Raw genomic sequence first — 21,585 nt, forward strand, 5'->3', positions numbered from 1 at the left:
AAATGGGCCACAACATTGTCATTGTAATTGTCACCAGCATGGCTTGCAATAGCTGTGTTAGGGTGATTTTCATCCATAAAGGTTTGCAGTTCAATGCACTGTGCACACATTTCCTTAATTTTTGAAGTAGGCACAATGGATTCCACAACTGGCATAGGCTTCTCAGGGTTAGCCCCAAACCCTTCAAAATCTTTCTTAATTTCCATACTAATTCTCACCCTTTTTACCACAGGGTTGGCACTAGAAGCTTTCTTGGGGCCCATAGTGACTTATTTTGCAGAAACAAGCACCAAAAACAGTGATAATATGGATAATATAGAATGTACTGAATGTATCCTTAGATGCGTGCACACTGACTGGCTTGTAAACACTGGCGCACACGGGGCAGTTCAGGCCACATGTGGACACGTCTTGTACGAATCGTATCGAATGTCGGGTTTTCCATTGAATGTCGAGGCAAAATTTTTGCGTTAAAATGCATCGAATGTCGGATTTATCGAATGTCAATGCCATCGAATGTCGGGGGTCCACTGTATTACAATAATGCAGTAGTCAGCATAATAGTAAATCTACTACTTTTTGTGTGCTAATAATAATTCAAAATGGACAGCAAGTGTAATATAGGAGAAGCCCAGGGATGTAACTAATGAACAGAGGAAATGTTCTAGTGCCAGGAATGTTTTCATCATTTATTCTGGACCCTGTTTTTAAATTAGTCTTTTTTTTTATTTTGTGATATTATCCAATCACTTTGTTGGGTTCTAATCACTTTATTGGGTAGTTGAAATAGTTAAATGGGCAGTTTCTTATGCTCAATTGATAGAATGGAAAGCATACTAGCAAAATAGCTGAGTTTGGTCGAGTGGAACAATGGAATTGGCCTAAAATATGACTCAAAGTGGGGGAAATCACTGGTGTGTAAATATCAACAATTCCATTAACTTTGCAAAAAATCGCTTTCTTAAGTTTTCCATCAAATTTCATATTTTTGGTGTCATTATCTTTGGCAAAAGATTCTGTTATTTATAAGTACCCTGAAGGGGTTAATGGTGCAAGTCGGATTGAAATGTCATAAATTTCATTCTTCTGTGTGGCTTATTTGTGTATTGTTCCAGTTACAGTAGTATGACATTTTATTCTTTATTTTTACAAATGCATACAGTATTGCATATTTCTTGTGACTAAAGTAGCTTTAATTAATTAATTTGTAATTACTTCAACAGAGAGACCTCTCATGTGGTGTTTCCTTCCCGAGTTCAAGCATCACATTCTAAGTACAGTGAAGTGGATGAGGGAGAGATTGGACTTTATAGTCCTGCTGTTAAAAGGAGAAGTTTGGGAGACTCGACTCTCTTACATGATGATGTATCGAAGCTGATGGATTCGGTATTAAGAAAAAGCATATATGGAGCCCCTGAGGCAAATGTCAGGTACATTACAAAACTTCATTAATTTTGTAGAAATTTTTTGGAAAGTGTCCCATAGCAGGTTTTGCTTGTGTAACAGGATTTTTGTAATAATCCAATACAGTGGACCCCCGGTTAACGATATTTTTTCACTCCATAAGTATGTTCAGGTGCCAGTACTGACCGAATTTATTCCCATAAGGAATATTGTGAAGTAGATTATTCCTTTCAGACCCCCAAACATACACGTACAAACGCACTTACATAAATACACTTACATAATTGGTCGCAATCGGAGGTAATCGTTATGCGGGGGTCCACTGTATTAACCCTTTCAGGGTTGGTGCCGTACTAGTACGGCTTGCACGCCAGGGTTGGTGCCGTACTAGTACGGCTTGCACGCCAGGGTTGGTGCCGTACTAGTACGGCTTGCACGCCAGGGTTGGTGCCGTACTAGTACGGCTTGCACGCCAGGGTTGGTGCCGTACTAGTACGGCTTGCACGCCAGGGTTGGTGCCGTACTAGTATGCATAAATTCTAGAGTCTTCAAATCTAGTGAGAGAAAGCTGGTAGGCCTACATATGAAAGAATGGGTCTATGTGGTCCGTATGCACAGTATAAAAAAAATCCAGCAGCACACAGTGCATAATGAGAAAAAAAAAAACTTTGTGTTTTTGCTTTTAAACAGCAACTTTGCACTGTATTTTTGTATGCTATTTATGGTTGTATTCTAGTTTTCCTGGTCTCATTTTATAGAATGGAAGACATATTACAGAAATTCAGATGATTTTGATTGGTTTCACAATTAAAAGTACCTTGAAATTGAGCTCAGAGTAGCAGAAATGTTCGATTTTTGCCATAGTTCAAAAGTACACAAATTATACCACGTGTCCAATACACGTCAACTGGTGAGTCTAATGTTCTTTCACAAGTGCACTGATATTATTTAAGCCATTTCTACACTAATACAGTAGTCTGCATAACAGTAAATCTTCTATTTTTTGTGAGAATAAAAATTCAAAGTGGAAAGCAAAAGAAATGTAAGAGAGGCATGGGGACATGACTAATGAACAGAAAATTTTTTTATTTTAGTGCCAGGAATGTCTGTCTTGTTTATTCTGGACCCTATATGGAAATTGGCATCTTTTGAAATTTGTATGAAATTGGCAGAATTGCCAATTTCTGACCACTTTATTGGATAGTTGACATCGGTAAATGGGTGGTTTATTGTACTCATTCGATAGAAAAAATGGAGTTCTAGCGAAATAGTTATGATTTCTGTCGACTGGTACATTGAAGTTGGCCGAAAATAGGGCTCATAGTGGGCGAAATCGCTGATGCGTAAACATAGTTGAGACCGCTAACTTCACAAGAGCATAATCCTGTAAGTTTTTCATCAAATTTCATACTTTTGGTGTCATTATGATTGGGAAAAGATTCTCTATCTTTTCATAATTTTTTTTTTTTTTTTGGGGGGGGGGGGGATTTCTGACTCTGAGAACAAGTTTAGGAGAGGGCCTGCTGACCCTGAAAGGGTTAAAGATTGTATATTCCTTACAAAATGCTATAATTATTAGTATTCAGTTAACAATTGTAAAGCTTGTATATTCTTTACAAAATGCTTTACAAAATGTATCTTTATATGTATATGCTTCTAAACTGTTGTATTCTGAGCACCTCTGCAAAAACAGTGATAATGTGTGAGTGTGGTGAAAGTGTTGAATGATGATGAAAGTATTTTCTTTTTGGGGTTTTCTTTCTTTTTTGGGTCACCCTGCCTCGGTGGGAGACGGCCGACTTGTTGAAAAAAAAAAAAAAGGTTATGTATTTTGTGGATTGGTGCCTCTTGAAATTAGGCTCACCCTAATTTGTAATTAATTTTTGTTCTTCATCCTGTCTTATTTTGTCATATCTATGTTTTACATGTTTTAAAATTCATTTGGTAAAAAAAATCTTACTTTTATTTCCACAGCATATCCCAGATTATCTCTGCAGACTTGATGTCTTTGCTACAAACTCCCAAGATTATGCACAGAAAGAAATCTGGAGTGCGACCAAGTATTGAATCTCCACTTGTTGATACTCCCCAATCAATACTTAAGGTAAGATCAGTGTTTATACTCACTATTGACCTAGGGCCCAACTTCTATTCAAAGAGCACTTCTTTAACGTAAAATATGTGGTTTTGGAGTAATATTTCACTTACTGTTTCAGGAATTCTTTCAAATTTGCAATTTTAATAATAAAGGAAGACAATGGAAAGTGAATGTAGATAAGAGTGAGGTGATGAGGGTATCAAACAAGTTAGGTAAATGAAAATTGGATATCACATTGGAGGGAGGGAGTATTAAAGAAGTGAATGTGTTCAGATATTTGGGAGTAGATTTGTCAGCAGATGGGTTTATGAAGGACAAAGTTAAAGGCGAGTGGTATATTGAGATATCTGGAGACAAAAAAAAAGTATTATTCATGGAGGTGAGAGAGTGAGGCATGGGTTGTGAATGCTGTGAGAAGGAGGCTGGAGGTAGCGGAGATGTCTCGTCTAAGGGCAGTGTGTGGTGTAAACATTATGCAGAGAATTTCTTAGTGTGAAAATTAGGAGGAGGTCTAAAGCTACTAAAAGTATTACCGGAAGGCTGAGGAGGGGTTGCTGAGGTTGTTTGGTCATTTATAGAGGATGGAGCAAAATAGGATGACTAGGAGTATTTATAAATCTCTAGTGGAAGGGAGAAGGAGGGGTAGGGTTCATCCTAAGAAATGATGGAAGGAGGGGATAAATGAGGTTTTGTGTCCTAGGGGCCTGGACATGCAGCAGGCATGTGTGAGCATGTTAGATAGTAGTGACTGGAGACGAATGGTTTTTGGGACCTGATGAACTGTTGGAGGGTGAGCAGGGTAATATTTTGTGAAATAATACAGGGAAACTGGTTAGCTGGACTTGAGTCCTGGAGGTGGGAAGTAAAGTGCCTGCACTTTAAAGGAGGGGTTTGGGATATTGGCTCTTTGAAGTGACATCTAAACTGTCATACCTGGGCACCTCTGTAAAAAGAGTGATTGTGTGAATGATGGCAAAAGTGTTGAATGCTAGCGAGTGTTTTTCTTTTTTGGGTCACCCTGCCTAGGTGAGAGACGGCCGATGTGTTAAAAGAAAAAAATTACGTCGTGCAAGATTTAACTACTCTGCTCAGTACAATGCTGCACTGTAAATTGTCACCCACCCAAATAACCTCTTACAATATACCTTTGATAAGTTTCAAGAGTCTACTCTGAGCCTGGCCATGGGTTAGGTTCATCTGGTGCTAGCCTGGTCATATATTCAGTCAGAATTTTAAAGCAAACAAATAACCATGAAAATCACCTCTTTAGAAGACTGGAAAAAATTGCAAGATATAAGCAGTCTCCCAGCGGGCAGTGGAGAATAACATGACATTCGATGGTGATCAGTTCCAATTGCTTTGATATGGAAAGAATAAAGAACTCAAAAGTGATACTGTATACAAAATGCAAGAAGATCACCAGATAGAGCAAAAGAAACATGTGAAGTACCTGGGAGTAATATCAGCTGACCTATCTTAAAGAACAGAATGTTACTAAAGCCAGGAAAATGATGGCGTGGATGTGATATACACAGATTTTGCAAAGGAATTTGACATATGAACTCATGAAGTGATTGCATGTAAAATGAGGGTCATAGGCATTATGGAAAAGGTAGGCAGATGGATTTTCAGGTTTCTAACACACAACACAAAGGGTAGTACTAAACAGAGTGAAATCCAGCATCAGCGAGGTGAAAAAAAGCTCATTACCCCAAGGCACTGCTCTGGCACTTCTGCTGTCTCTTATGCTCGTAGCAAGCATGGATAAAAACACACGTCACAGTTTTGTATCATCATTTGCAGATGACACTAAAATAAACATAAAAGTCATTTTGGTAGAAGACACTGAAAAATTAAAGGAAGATGTAATCAGGGTTTTCAGTGGCAGTAGAGAACATGATGTTCATTGGTGATAAGTTTCAGCTGCTTATGTATAGAAAAAATGAAGAACTGAAAAGGGAAACTGTATACAGAACTCAAGAGGATCGTCAGATAGAATGAGAGGAACGCATGAAAGACTTGGGAATAATTTTGTCAGCTGACCTTTCTTTCAGAGAATATGATAAGACCAAGGTCACGACAGCCAGGAGGATGATGGGGTGGAATAATGCCAGTGGTGACACTTCAAATCACTTGTGCTCTCATTTGTATATTCCTCAGTGTTGATGCCCCTGTGAACATGACTTAAGAAATCGTGAGTCATGTTCATGGTCTGGAGTTTTGAGACTCTGACCGCGAGTTCAAACCCTGCCCGTGGTATGGTTTTATGGCCCTGTTCAGGGCAGGAGACATATCAAAGCTGGAACAGATACAGAAATCATTTATGGCCTACATAGTCTATAAGGCATTTAAATTACCAGTAATGCCTTAATGTGTACTCACTGGAGCAGAGAGAAGTACATGATAATATATACCTGGAAAGTGCTTGAGGGCTTTATCCCAAATCTGCACACTGTCATAAAAACATACTGGAGTGAGAGGTATGGAAGGAAGTGCAAAATGAACCCATTGAAAAGCAGAGGTGCAGTGAGCACAGTAAGGGAGGAAACACTGTATCAATGTCTGTGGCCACAGATTATTAAACATCTTACCAGATGTTATCAGAAACAGTGTTGGGACAAGTGTAGAAGTCTTCAAGAGGAATTGGACAAGTATCTACACCAGGTGCCAGGTCAACAGCCTGGTTGACCAGGCAAGCACAGGATGAGCCTGGCCCAAGGCTGGTCTCGGAGAGTAGAAAAGCTCTTGAAACTCATCAAAGGTATATATGTATCAACAATGTGGAGGCTATCATATAATTTACAATAGAGGATGAAAGCATCACCCAGCTCCCATTCCAAGTTGTCTTTTAAACACAAGTGGTGATAGATTTGCCTTTAAGGTATTTTTTTTTTTTTTTTCAACGAGTCGGCCGTCTCCCACCGAGGCAGGGTGACCCAAAAAAGAAAGAAAATCCCCAAAAAGAAAATACTTTCATCATTCAACACTTTCACCACACTCACACATTATCACTGTTTTTGCAGAGGTGCTCAGAATACAACAGTATAGAAGCATGTACGTATAAAGATACACAACATATCCCTCCAAACTGCCAATATCCCAAACCCCTCCTTTAAAGTGCAGGCATTGTACTTCCCATTTCCAGGACTCAAGTTCGACTATATACTTGGGCAAAACATCTAGAACCCTGAAACATAAATACACATGCAGCTATAACAATTAGAACACTGCATGTAATGCATCATAGCACAAATGGGCATCTCATAAAATGGGATGAAGCTAACCTGTTAATAAAATAGGATGGTTCACAGAGCAGGCATTGTTTAGAAGTAGCTACGATTGACATATTTATCATGCAAAACTTGGGGGCATTCAGCTCTTCTGGCATACTCATGGAGATGATTGTACCTAAACACGTTATTGCATGGCCCATCCCATGCAACACATTACTACTACCCAACCTGACCTCTCCACTACTTAAGCCCTGTTTTCAGTAAACTCTGTATAGGATTGACGAAAACTCGTGGTGGGTAAAATGTTTCCTTAAAGTGTCTTTATACCAAAGAGAAAGAGCCATTTCTGATAGAATTGTATCATGTACATAGCTCCCTCTTCTTCCAGTGGTAATAACTGAAACCCTTTTCATATTTTCATTGTATAAATTGTATTATAAAGGAGAGATTTGGGCTATTTGCAGTTGGAAGGACATCTAAACTGTTGTATCTGGGTGCCTCTGTAAAGACAGTGATTATGTATGAGTGATGGTGAAAGTGTTGAATGATGATGAAAGTTTTTTCTCTCCTTTTGGTTTTTTTCTTTCTTTTTGGGTCACCTTGCCTTGGTGGGAAACAGCCGACGTGTTAAAAAAAATATTGCTTTAAAGGTTTTCTAAATGTTTAACAATAATGTTGAAAACAACAGGTGCGACAGATGGTGCAAAGACCGCTAAGCCCAGCTCCAATAAGTGAATCGGTCATCCCTGTGTTTCCACGACTCTCTGCCAAAAAGTCCATTGGAGGTAAGTGACTGAAGTCATCCAGAATACAAGGAATTAATTGCTATCTAGGAGTTCTCCTTTGTTTTTTAGTGTTTGCTGAAATATTGCATTTTGTTAGTGAGTATTATTTCAGTTACTGTGCTTATCTGTGTTGATATTGCAGCATCAATAGGCATCCTAAGTAGGGATGCACTTTTTATACCGCTTGGGTTCTGGACAGTGATAGTTGTTTTTTTCACTCTACTTTGGCAGGAGATGGCCAATGTGTTTAAAACAAATCTTGAATATTTTTTTTTTCATAGACTTCAAATTTAAATTTCTTTTGTTTGAGAGCAAAGTGTAATGTAAATATTGTGCAGAGAATTAGATGTGTAGAAATTAGCAGACAGGTAGGGTAACGAAAGATATATTTTGAAGGGTGAAGGTTAAGATGGTTTGGTTATTTAGAACATGGATCTGACTAAATCATTTGAGAAATTTGACCACGGAAGCACAGGATATACGTACAATCAAACCTCAGTTTTCAAATGCCCTGGTTTTTGTGCGATTTGGGTTTCGATAACTTTTTTCATCAAAATTTTGTCCCAGTTTTTGTACATCCGCTCGGTTTTTGTACAGTTGAAAATGGTCCCTTCCAAACTCGTCCACCTACCCGCCTCTGAATTGCTTCAGAGGAGGAGGAGGAGGAGGAGAGAGGGAAGAATGTGCCTTCTTCAGTGATTAAGGGCATGTGTGTAAAGTGGAATGAGTTGCCAAGTTTTGTGAAGAAATATCACCCTAACAAAGCTGTTGCAAGCTGTGTCTGCAACATATTCAATGACAATGCCTTGTCCCATTTTAGGCAAATTTTAAAGAGACACCAGAAACAGACCTGTCTGGGCAGATTTTTTGTGTGACGGGGTTCATTGACTCAAGCTGGTCCTACGCCAGTAAAAGACAAAGAAGGGAAGTAACCCCGGATAGGGTCTTGATACCTGAATTCCTTATGGATGGGGATATCCCTTCCAAACAGTAACCTCTCCTCCTCCCTCTCCCCTCCTCCCTCTCCCCTCCTCGCCGTCTTCCATACGGCAACAAGAGTCTTCAATAAAGGTAAAAGTTATGTTAAATGTTCATTTATCCATTTCATTAGTCATTTATATTTATTTCTCATTGTTTTCTGTATGTAAAAGTATAGTTATTCTCTATAAAATGTATTTTTTGGGTGTCTGGAATGGATTAATTGGATTTACATTATTTCTTAGGGGAAATGTTGCTTCAGTTTTCGTGCGATTCGGTTTTTTGTCAGACTTTTTCGAATGGATTAATCACAAAAACCGAGGTTCCACTGGAATACCTGGAGGTTATTCCGGGGATCAACGCCCCCGCGTCCCGGTCCATGACCAGGCCTCCCAATGGATCAGGGCCTGATCAACTAGGTTGTTACTGCTGGCCGCACGCAGTCCAACGTACGAGCCACAGCCCGGCTGATCTGGCACTGACTTTAGGTATCTGTCCAGCTCTCTCTTGAAGGCAGCCAGGGGTTTATTGGCAATTCCCCTAATGCTTGATGGGAGGCTGTTGAACAGTCTTGGGCCCCGGACACTTATAGTGTTTTCCCTTAGTGTACCAATGGCGCCCCTACTTTTAATTGGGGGCATTTTGCATCGCCTGCCCAGTCTTTTACTTTCGTAGGGAGTGATTTCTGTGTGCAGATTTGGGACCATTCTTTCCAGGATTTTCCAAGTGTAGATTATGATGCGTCTCTCCCTCCTGCGTTCCAACGAGTACAAGTCAAGTGCTTCCAAGTGTTCCCAGTAGTTAAGGTGCTCGACAGAACTTATACGTGCAGTAAAGGTTCTCTGTACACTCTCTAGATCTGCGATTTCACCTGCTTTGAATGGATTTGTTAATGTAGGGAAATGGATATTTAAATTTCTAACATATCACAGAATGATGTACCAAGTAGCAAACAAAACTAAATCTAGTGTGAGCATGGTAAAAAGTTCTGTAGCACAAGGAATAGTCCTGGTGCCTTTACTATTTCTAAAAGAAAACTATACATGTATATAGCTTATTATAAGGCTTTGTGAATGATATAAAACGAGTATGCTTGAAACATTCCTCGGTAAAATACACAAAAAAACTGCAAAACATCAACAGAGTTTTTCAGCTTGTAAATAAATTAGTCTTTGACAGTGAAATATGGATAAGTGGGTACAACCTTTTTAGATGTGACAGAAAGAACAGGCAACAAGGGGGGGTTGGCCTGTATGTCAAAGAGTCGCTCATCTGCATGGAGTTGCTGAACACCACAAATGATGATCAAAATAGTATACAATACCGACAGGTTGGTAGGTAAGACACATAGGCAACAGTTAGGCTACTTTATTCCGAAACGTTTCGCCTACACAGTAGGCTTCTTCAGTCGAATACAGAAAGTAGGCAGGAACTTTAGAGATGTGAAGACGATGTAATCAGTCCATCACCCTTGAAGTCGTAGAATTTGAGGTTGTCAGTCCCTCAGCCTGGAGAAGTTCAGTTCCTTAGTTCCTGACTATGGAACTGAACTATCGGGGCCCTTACTCAGACAGGATGTGACTTACATGGATGACAACAAGGAAATGAGTGAAATACTGAAATCCCAGCACGACTCTGTGTTTAGTGAGCCACTAATCGGTCTGAGGAGCGATGACCCAAATGATTTCTTCATGAATGAGCTTCAAAGCTCCATAAATGTATGCCAGATTTCCAACATTACCCTAACTCTGATAGACTTTGAAAAAGCAATTGACAACATGCCCATGCACTCAGGCCCAGACTCGTAGAACTCTGTGTTCATTAAGAACTGCAAGAAACCCCTCTCACGTGCCCTAAGTACACTATGGAGGAGGAGCTTGGACATGGGTGAAATTCCAGAGTCACTTAAAACAACGGATATAGTCCCACTCCATAAAGGTGGCAGCAAAGCATTAGCTAAGAACTATAGACCAATAGCTCTAACGTCCCACATCATAAAAATCTTTGAAAGAGTGCTAAGAAGCAGGATTGCAAATTACCTGGTTCCCCAAAAACTACACAATCCAGGGCAACATGGGTTCAGGGCAGGTCGCTCCTGCCCTGAACTAGATCACTACTGGATCACTATGATATGGCCTTGGATGCACTGGAAGAAAATCAGAATGCAGATGTAATATACACAGACTTTACAAAAGCGTTTGACAAGTGCGATTGTGGCGTAATAGCGCACAAAGTACGCGCTAAAGGAATAACTGGCAAAGTGGGGAGATGGATCTTCAACTTCCTAACCAATCGAACACAAAGAGTAGTGGTCAACAGAGTTAAATCGGAGGCTGCCATAGTGAAGAGCTGTTCCACAAGGCACAGTACTTGCCCCCATCCTGTTCCTCATCCTCATATCAGACATAGACAGAGATGTAACCCACAGCACCATATCATCCTTTGCAGACGATACTAGGATCTGTATGAGGCTGTCATCTATTGAGGACACTGTTAACCTCCAAGAAGATATAAACTAAGTTTTTCAGTGGGCAACGGAAAACAATATGATGTTCAATGAAGACAAATTCCAATCTCTCCATTATGGAAAACTGGAGGGAATAATAACTAGAACAGAGTATACTACAAACTCTGGCCATACAATAGAGCAGAAAAATAATGTAAGGGACCTGGGAGTGGTAATGTCTGAAGATCTCACTTTTAAGGATCACAACAGTGCCACAATCACAAGTGCAAAGAAAATGATTGGATGGATAATGAGAACATTCAAAATGAGAGATGCCAAGCCAGTGATGATCCTTTTCAAATCACTTGTTCCCTCTAGGCTGGAATACTGCTGTACATTAACATCTCCATTCAAAGCAGATGAAATTGCAGATCTAGAGTGTGTCCAGAGAACCTTTACTGCACGTATAAGTTCTGTCAAGTACCTTCACTACTGGGAAAGCTTGGAAGCACTTGACCTGTACTCGTTGGAACGCAGGAGAGAGAGAGACAGTGGACCCCCAGTTCGCTATATTAATCCGTTCCTGAGAGCTCATTGTAAACCAAAAATATCGGAAAGTGAATGAATTTTCCCCATAAGAACTAATGGAAATCAAATTAATCCATGCATGACACCCAAAAGTATGAAAAAAAAAAAAAATTTTACCACATGAAATATTAAGTTTAATGCACACAAACTGAAGAAGACATGCACAGTTTGTAGTATGTACTCTACTAACAATAGAATGCATGACACTTACCTTTAGTGAAGATCTGGTGGTGATTGATGGGATGGGAGGAGGGGAGAGTGTCGAAGTTGTTAATGTTTAGAAGGGGAATCCCCTTCCAATAGGACTTGAGGTAGCAAGTCGTTTTCCGGGGTTACTTCCCTTCTTCTTTTAATGCCACTAGGACCAGCTTGAGAGTCACTGGCAGCCTCACCATGCCTAATCACACTATGTATGCCACTACGATTCTTAAATCTTTCAAACCAACCTTTGCTGGCCTTAAATTCACTCACATCACCACTAGTCGCAGGCAATTTCTTTACCAAATCGTCATGCAACTGCCTAGCCTTTTCACAAATGATCACTTGAGAGATGCTATCTCCTGCTATCTGTTCTTCATTTATCCACACCAATAACAGTCTCTCAACATCTTCTAACACTTGCGGTCGCTGTTTTGTAATCACAGTTGCACCTTTTGCAAGAACAGCTTCCTTGATTGCCGTTTTCCTGGTCACTGTAGTAGAGATGGTTGATTGGGGTTTTGTATACAACCTGGCCAGCTCTGACACGCACTCCACTTTCGTACTGAGCAATTATCTCTTTCTTCATTTCAGTAGTCATTAGCTCCCTTTTTCTCGAAGGGTTGGCACTAGAAGCTTTCTTGGGGCCCATGGTGACTTATTTTGCAGAAACAAGCACCAAAAACACTGTGATAATATGGAATGTACCGAATGTATCCTTAGATGCGAGCACACTGGCTGGCTTGTAAACACTGGCACACTCGTGGACACGTCTCGAACGAATCGTGTACTGAGTTTTTTAATGGGAACTGAGTCAAAATTTTTGCATTAGAATGTATTGCATACCGGATTTATCAGATACCGATGGCATCACGAACCGGGGGTCCACTGTATTGTATATCATAATCTACACTTGGAAAATCCTAGGAGGAATGGTCCTGAATCTGAACACAGAAATCACTTCCTACAAAAGTAAGAGACTGGGCAGGCAATGCAAAATACCCCCAATTAAAAGTAGGGGCACCATTGGTACACTAAGAGAAAACACCATACGTGTGCGGGGCCCAAGACTGTTCAACAGCCTCCCACCAAGCATAATGGAAATTACCAATAGGCCCCTGGCTGCCTTCAAGAGAGAGCTGGACAAATACCTAAAGTCAGTGCCGGATCAGCCGGGCTGTGGTTCGTACGTTGGACTGCGTGCAGCCAGCAGTAACAGCCTGGTTGATCAGGCCCTGGTCCACCGGGAGGCCTGTAATAACGTCCAGGTAGACTCCAGGCAGGTTGCATGAAATAAATCCAATGAAAAACAGGTCTAAGTACATTAAAAGGACACTGTCAAAATCCAAGACTCACTACTTCAACCTTCTACCAGCAAATACAAGAAATATTAACCCTTTGACTGTTTCGGTCGTATATATACGTCTTATGAGCCACCGTTTTTGACGTATATATACTACTCATAAATTCTAGTTACTTCAAATCGAGCAGGAGAAAGCTGGTAGGCCCACATGTGAGAGAATGGGTCCGTGTGGTCAGTGTGCATCATATAAAAAAAACCTGCAGCATGCAGTGCATAATGAGAAAAAAAAACTCCAACCGTTGTTTTTTTTTTTTGTTTTTTTTTAATGCTGACTTTGTGGTCTATTTTCGTATAGTATTTATGGTTGTAGTCTATTTTTTTTTTCGTCTCATTTGATATAATAGAAAACATATTATAGAAACAGAGGTGATTTTGATTGGTTTTACTGTGAAAAGAACCTTGAAATGGAGCTCAAAGTAGGGGAATTGTTTGATTTTTGCCGATGTTCAAAAGTAAACAAATGATGTCATTTTCCAATAAATGTCCAAGTAGCCATTCTAATATGCAGTCATGAATGGGTTGACATCATTTATACAATTATTACAATAGTCTGCATAATAGTAAATCTTCTATTTTTTGTTTGAATAAAAATTCAAAATAGAAAGCAAGAGTAATATCAGAGGGACCTGGAGACATGACTGATGAACAAAGAAAATGTTATTTTAGAGCCAGGAATGTCTGCATTGTTCACTCTGGACCCTATTTTGAAATTGTCATATTTTTTAATTTTCATGAAATTGGCCAAATTGCAAATTTCTGACCACGTTATTGGGTAGTTGAAATTGGCAAATGAGCAGTTTCTTGTACTCAGTCGATAGAAAAAATGGAGTTCTAAAGAAATAGCTATGAGTTTGGTCAACTGGAACATTGGAATTAGCCGAAAATAAGGCTCAAAGTGGGCGAAATCGCCTATTCGTAAATATTGCCGAGGTCGCTAACTTCGCGAGAGCGTAATTCCGTCAGTTTTCCATCAAATTTCATTCTTTTGGTGTCGTAATCGGGAAGAGATTCTCTTAACATTTCATAAGATTTTTTTTTTTTTTTTTTTTTTTTTTTTTTTTTTTTTTTTTTTTTTTTTTTTTTTTAATTTTGTGAGACCAGGAAACACATCAGGATTTGGGGTTGCGACAGTCAAGGGATTAACGGAACAGGTGTTCATGAGGAAACTGGATAAATGCTTGAAGTCTGTGCCTGATCAGCAAGGTTTTTAGATGGGTGGTCAATGAAGCCTGGCTTCAGATTGAGCTGTGGATGTAGAACTCTAGAAACTAGTCACAGGTAAATGCTGGACCTGCTTTCTGTCTAGCTGTTTGAGGGTGTTGAACTCCAGCCTCTGGGTCTGCTTTTAAAGATTGAGCTCCAGGTCCAACTTGGCTATTTAACCCTTAAACGGTCCAAATAGATTGACGTTCAAATCCGTAATGCTCCAAGTGTAGATCTATGTTTTTTACACATTTTCAAATGTAAAAAAAAAAAAAGATGTACATTTTTTTACATACAGTGGACCCCCGGTATTCGATATTAATCCGTTCCTCAGAGCTCATCGAATACTGATAATATCGAAAACCGAATCAATTTTCCTCATAAGAAATAATGAAAATCAAATTAATCTGTGCAAGACACCCAAAAGTATGAAAAAAAAAATTTACTACATGAAATATTAAGTTTAATGCAATAGAATAATTACAATAACAATAAAATAATTGACACTTACTTTAATGAAGATCTGGTGATGATTGATGGGATGGAAGGAGGGGAGAGGTGTTAGTGTTTAGAAGGGGAATCCCCTTCCATTAGGACTTGAGGTAGCAAGTCCTTTTCCAGGGTTACTCCCCTTCTTCTTTTAATGCCACTAGGACCAGCTTGAGAGTCACTGGACCTCTGTCGCACAACAAATCTGTCCATAGAGCTCTGTACCTCCCGTTCCTTTACGATTTGTCTAAAATGGGCCACAACATTGTCATTGTAATAGCTGTGTTAGGGTGATTTTCATCCATAAAGGTTTGCACTTCAACCCACTGTGCACACATTCCCTTAATTTTTGAAGTAGGCACAATGTATTCCACAACTGGTATAGGCTTCTCAGGGTTAGCCCCAAACTCTTCAAAATCTTTCTTAATTTCCATACTAATTCTCACCCTTTTTACCACAGGGTTGGCACTAGAAGCTTTCTTGGGGCCCATGGTGACTTATTTTGCAGAAACAAGCACCAAACATAGTGATAATATGGAATGTACCGAATGTATCCTTAGATGCGCGCACACTGGCCTGCTTGTAAACACTGGCACACGTGGGGCAGTTCAGGCCACATGTGGACAGGTCTCGTACGAATCGTATCGAATACTGGGTTTTCAATCGAATACCGAGGAAAAATTTTTGCGATATAATGCATCGAATACCGGATTTATCTAATACCGATGCCATCGAATACCAGGGGTCCACTGTACTTTCAAATGTTGAAAAACGTATATATACGTTTGGACCATTTAAGGGTTAAACCTTGGGCTCTAGCTGCTGGACCTCCTATTCATCTGTATGAAGGGGAGTTTTAGTGTGTGTGCTGCTCAGCTGTGCATGTGCTATTGGAGGATGTTGTGCTGTTCCTTTGTGAAGGTTAAAATTCTGACTTGTCTTCCATTAACCATCTTGAAGGTGGTTGAACTCTAACTTCTAGGTTTGGTACTCAAGTCACATGAAACCTTTTTAATGTTAACTTAGTAACTAAAACATGAGGTTCAATATCCATTGAATCAACTTTGAGGGAGTTTGGGTCATCTCTGCTCTTGTATTTCACTCCTTGTATGCCTTCTGATTGATGGCCTGATTTGCCAGGCATATGTTGCTTGCAGCCGTAGGTGTAATGCAAGCACCAAAGCTCTGTCAATTAGAAATGGGTTAAAATATGTGCAGTTTCCTCTTGGAGTTGAGGGTCTGTTAATCCCCTCATGTGATCAAAGCTTACAAGTGAAATAGAATATGAGAACTGTATCCTCTAACTGCTGAAGGTTGAAATGTGCAGCTTAATATTCTGTGTCATTTCTATCTCCATATATATGGACTGTTTAGAATGACATCTAAATTATATCTGGGTGCCTCTGCAAAGACAGTGATATGGTGTGAATGATGGTGAAAGTGTTTTTCTTTTTTGGGTCACCCTGCCTCGGTGGGAGATGGCTGTCGTGTTAAAAAAAAAAAGGGGGCTTTAGATCTCGGTATAACTAAATGTTTGACACTTCATTTATCATTACCTGTAATTTTAATGGAACGGTATTAAAGACCTCTGATCTTCATTTTAGTTATTTCCTATCTGTTAATGGTTCTGGGGATTATCTTTCCCATGACTGGTCTCGGACCAGGCCTCCTAGGTTGGAAAGTTAATATTGCAAGATTGAGAGTAGAGTTTGTAACATTTACCTGTGACATTGTGTTCATGAAAGGAAGAAAGGCTCAGCAATCCTCTCAGAGTGTAAAATATTTTACAGGTTTACATTTCACACTCATTTGACACTTTAACAGCATAAATTTTATTTTACTTCAGGAACACCTGAAGATGCATTACCAAGCCGGGCTAATGATTCTAGCCTGACACCCAAGCAACTGCGCTTCCATCTTCCCAAAATGAGAGTTGATGAGCCTGTGGCAAAGAAACAAACTATGGATGAAAAGGAAGTTGAGGCTAATCATCATTCTATGACAGAGGATGAGGACTCTGAGAAGGAAACACTGGACGAAGAGGAGCCAGAAATGGAAGCAGATGATGAACACAAGGAGACAGAAATGGAAGCAGATGATGAACACAAGGAGACAGAAATGGAAGCACAGAACACATTGTATGAGACAGAAGCAAAGGAAAAGGGTAGAGAACGTGTTCTTGAAAAGTTAGAGGAAATAACGCGTAAATCCACCTCGCTGTTCCCTCACCGAGATATTCACACACGGAAGATGAATCCTCTAAGGTGAATGTATAATGCAATATTATTGCTTTGTGTAATATACATGTATATGCTTTGGTAGAGTGTCAAGAAGTGTCTAGTTGTCTTAGATGCATGTCCATATTGCTTATCACTGTACTTGGTGTTCATTGTCTCTGTTGTAAGTATACAGCCGCTTCCTCCAACCCCTAATTTCTTCATCCATCTCCACCACCACCTCTTCCTCTTCTTCCTCATATTTCTGCCCTCCTTCCTCCCTCTCTCCTTCATTCATTCATTTTCTGTCCTCACTGTCCATCATTCCTCTTCCTATCCCTTTCCTCCTCCTATGCTCTATCTGCCTTTTTCTATTCTCTTCCTCCTCTTCCCCTCCCCCTTCCCTTCTCCCCTTCCTCTCTCCTTGTTTTGTCCCTCTCCCTTTTTCCCCCTTTTCTTCCTTCTCTTATCATCCCTCTTCAACTTTTTTTCTTGTTCCTTATCCCATTACCATTGCCCTTGTATCATACCTTATATCCCCTTACTATTGCCCTTGTATCCCTCATTCTTCCTGATTCCTCCCATATTCCTAATCTTCCCTCTCTGTCCCCTTGTTTTGCCTCCTTCCTTTTCCCTTCTTCCCTCTGTCTCATTGCTTTGTTCCTTGTACTGTGAAAAGGATGTGAGTAATAGTATATGGTGTCCAGCTTTTGAGCCTTTCCTACTGACCGTGATCTAATATGAAAATTTTTCAGCTAGGAAAATAAATGTTAATAAATTAACTATAAGTTATGATAACCATATTATATCAGATGCTTACATATTTGTCGGTGATTCTATAAATGTCTCTTCTTTTTAAAGATGGCCGTCTCCCTCTGAGATAGGGTGGAACCCCCCCCCCCCCTTCCCTAAAAAAAAATACTTTCACCATCATTCACACTATCCTTAAATATTTTATTCCTTCACTAACCTTAACTTTCAGTGGGGGAAGAGGTAAGAGAAAGGGAAGGCCAGGCATATTTGTGATTGCTGCTTGATAGTTACAGTGGTAGAGAAGTATTAGTGGTGTCCAGTCATCAATTGTTGTATAGTGATTTTGTGTGTGCAGAGCTGAAGCAGAAACTGCCTTTTGATTACCTTCTGATATGCCACTATGAAAAAACTTTCTAGTATCTTTTTGCCTTAATTTCCATGTGTAGTACAGGCTCTTGCTCTAAAGAGCAAGAGCCTGTAGTACACATGGTAGTGGTGTAAAGAAACCTTTTAAATTTTCTGTTATGATCCTGTATTTTTTTTTTTTTTTTTTTTTTTTTTTTTTTCAATTATAGCATGTTTCTTTATACCAAATGTATGACCTAGATTACTCTGTCCAATACTTAATTCCTTTAACCTTTTCAGTGTCCGTGCTGCTGTTCTATGGGTTTGAAGCCAGTGTTCTTGCCATAGTGCTATGCCGTGAGCTCATCTCACTCGGATAAGCTATGGGCGGTAAATTTGGACCTTGATATGAGAGAGTGGGTCTGTGCGATAAGTTTGCACCATATAAAAAATCCTACAGCATGCAGTGCATAATGAGAAAAAACTTGGACTGTATTCTTTGTTTAAAATAGCGACTTTGTGGTGTACTTTTGTATGGTTTTTATGGTTGTATTCCCAGTTTCTTGGTCTCATTTTATAGAATGAAAGATATTACAGAAATAGAGATGATTTTGATTGTAAATGGCTTGAAATAGAGCTGAAAGTAGCGGAAATATTAGATTTTTGCCGATCTTTCGTTCAATACACCTGCCGTATCCCACCGAGGTGGGGTGGCCCAAAAGGAAAAACAAAAGTTTCTCCTTTTACATTAAGTAATATATACAGGAGAAGGGGTTACTAGCCCCTTGCTCCCGGCATTTTAGCCACCTCTTACGACACGCATGGCTTACGGAGGAAGAATTCTGTTCAACTCCCCCATGGAGATAAGAGGACATAAGCAAGAACTAGAAAGAAAATAGAAGACTCAGAGGGGTATGTATGTATATACAGTGGACCCCCGGTTAACGATATTTTTTCACTCCAGAAGTATGTTCAGGTGCCAGTACTGACCGAATTTGTTCCCATAAGGAATATTGTGAAGTAGATTAGTCCATTTCAGACCCCCAAACATACACGTACAAACGCACTTACATAATTGGTCGTATTCAGAGGTGATCGTTATGCGGGGGTCCACTGTATATGCTTGTACATGTATGTGTAGTGTGACCTAAGGGTAAGTAGAAGTAACAAGACATACCTGAAACCTTGCATGTTCATGTGAGAAAAATGGACACCAGCAATCCTACCATCATGTAAAACAATTAAAATTTTTGCCAATATTTCTTTCAACACACCGGCTGTATCCCACCAAGGCGGGGTGGCCCAAAAGGAAAAACGAAAGTTTCTCCTTTAACATTTAGTAATATATACAGGAAAAGGGGTTACTAGCCCCTTGCTCCTGGCATTTTAGTTGCCTCTTACAACACGCATGGCTTACGGAGGAAGAATTCCGTTCCACTTCCCCATGGAGATAAGAGGAAATAAACAAGAACAAGAACTAGAAAGAAAATAGAAGAAAACCCAGAGGGGTATATCTGTATATATATGCTTGTACATGTATGTGTAGTGTGACCTAAGTGTAAGTAGAAGTAGCAAGACATACCTGAAACCTTGCATGTTCATGAAACAGAAAAATGGACACCAGCAATCCTACCATCATGTAAAACAATTACAATTTTTGCCAATATTCCAGAGTAAACAAATCACATCACTCGTCCAATACACTTCCAACTAGGCAGTTTAATGTTCATTCACGAAGGCACTGACATTATTTATACAATTATTATAATAATGCATAACTGTAAATCTTCAATTTTTTTATGTGTGAATAAATATTCAAAAAGGAATTCATGTGTAAAGCCTGGGAACATAACTGATGAACTGAGGAAATGTTATTTTAGTGGAAGAAATGCCTGCATTGTTTATTCTGGACCCTATTTTGAAATCTGTGAAAGTGGCCAAATTACCAGTTTCTGATCACTTTATTGGATAGTTAAAGTAGTTGACTGGGTGATTTCTTGTGCTCACAATAGGTTATCTTTAGTTGGGTCCTTAGACCTTCCAGTGTTTCATACAGTGAACTCTTGGATTTTTCTTCACCTTCAGCAGTTCAAAAGTTTTCTCTGTTGTACAGGCATTTACCTTCTTGTGTACTGTCTTGACCAAATATTTACAAGATCCTGGGCAGCAGCTTTATTCTAATCTGGGAACCAAAAAATCTGCTTTTTCATTACCAGACAACCTCCAGATTTATGATCATCTTTGTTTTTCAGAGCATATTTCTAGCTGCCCAGACAACTTTTGTTCAGAGTAGGGAAATTAGATGCAACAAAAATGATCCCAAATGGATGAATAATAGATTAAACGATCTCATTGGTCAAAAGAGAGGCTTATATAGGCATATCAAAAGAGGGGATGGTCAGTTAAGAAATCAATATATTCAGTTAAAGAGAGAAATAAAGAAAGGAATAAGAAAAGCAAAAAGGGATTATAAGGCTAAGGTCGCAAGGGATTCGAAGACTAACCCAAAAGGGTTCTTTCAGGTATGCAGAAGTAGGATTAAGGATAAGATAGGCCCACTTAGGAGTAACTCTGGTCAGATCACTGACAGTGATAAGGATATGTGTGAAATCTTCAGTACCTACTTCCTCTCAGTTTTTTACCCAGGAAAATACTAGTGAAATTCCTGAAATAATAAATTACATGTATGTAGAACAGGATGATGAACTATGCACGATTGCAGTAACTAGTGACATGGTCCTCAGGCAAATAGAGAAACTAAAACCTAGTGAGGTGAAAGTGTTGAATGTTGATGAAAGTATTTTCTTTTTGGGGATTTTCTTTCTTTTTGTGTCACCCTGCCTCGGTGGGAGACGGCCGACTTGTTGAAAAAAAAAAGTTTATGTATATAGTATATGTATATATAAGAGTATATGTATATAAATAATGAAATAACTTTAAAACACTTGAAATTTGGAAAGTTTCCAGACATAGTGTAGAGACAGTGTTCATGGAGCTCACGGAGAATGTAAACAAACTACGTGGGGCACTGTGACCATATTAGAAAGTCACATGAGGGGAGCCGTATAACGAGTTTTGGTCATGATTTGAAATGTCCGTATTACCAGAGAGCCATAAGGCAAAACACCATATAGCTAGGCCCTCCTGCACTTGTTTTTTTGGCAAAGGCGGCCAGCCTTCTGAAACAGTGCTTACATGCTGTAGGCCGTTGCCATCAACAGCCTGGTTGAATAGGCAGTCAACAAAGAAATCTGGCTTCAGGCAGGGCTGCAGGGATAGAACCCTCAAAACTGGTCATACATGTTTTGTTAAACTGCTTTTAACAAAAAGAATTTACAAGCCAAAGCTTATTTACCCTATATGCTTTGCTTTGACAAAAGTAATTCTTAGTGAGAAATAGTATGGTGATACCGACAAGATGTGGAAAAAGACACTTATGTGCAGTTTATTACATTTATTAGAGGAACGTTTCGCTGTGAGTGGCAG

The 21,585-nt window shown here is 39.5% G+C and overlaps 1 protein-coding gene across 6 annotated transcripts in view; it reads left to right on the plus strand.

The window, feature by feature from the left end:
* Elys (AT hook containing transcription factor 1 homolog) overlaps positions 1-21,585 on the plus strand; it is a 269,815-nt gene that overhangs the window by 186,417 nt on the left and 61,813 nt on the right. For 5 of the 6 annotated variants that reach the window (XM_070089464.1, XM_070089469.1, XM_070089468.1 and 2 more), the window contains exons 22-25: positions 1,224-1,430; positions 3,379-3,508; positions 7,424-7,520; positions 16,632-17,049. In XM_070089464.1, coding sequence (XP_069945565.1) covers positions 1,224-1,430; positions 3,379-3,508; positions 7,424-7,520; positions 16,632-17,049 — 852 coding nt within the window. The remainder of the gene's footprint in view (positions 1-1,223; positions 1,431-3,378; positions 3,509-7,423; positions 7,521-16,631; positions 17,050-21,585) is intronic. The other variant, XM_070089466.1, reaches the window with a different exon arrangement.

Source organism: Cherax quadricarinatus, chromosome 28, assembly GCF_038502225.1.
Source record: "Cherax quadricarinatus isolate ZL_2023a chromosome 28, ASM3850222v1, whole genome shotgun sequence".
NCBI lineage: Eukaryota > Metazoa > Arthropoda > Malacostraca > Decapoda > Parastacidae > Cherax > Cherax quadricarinatus.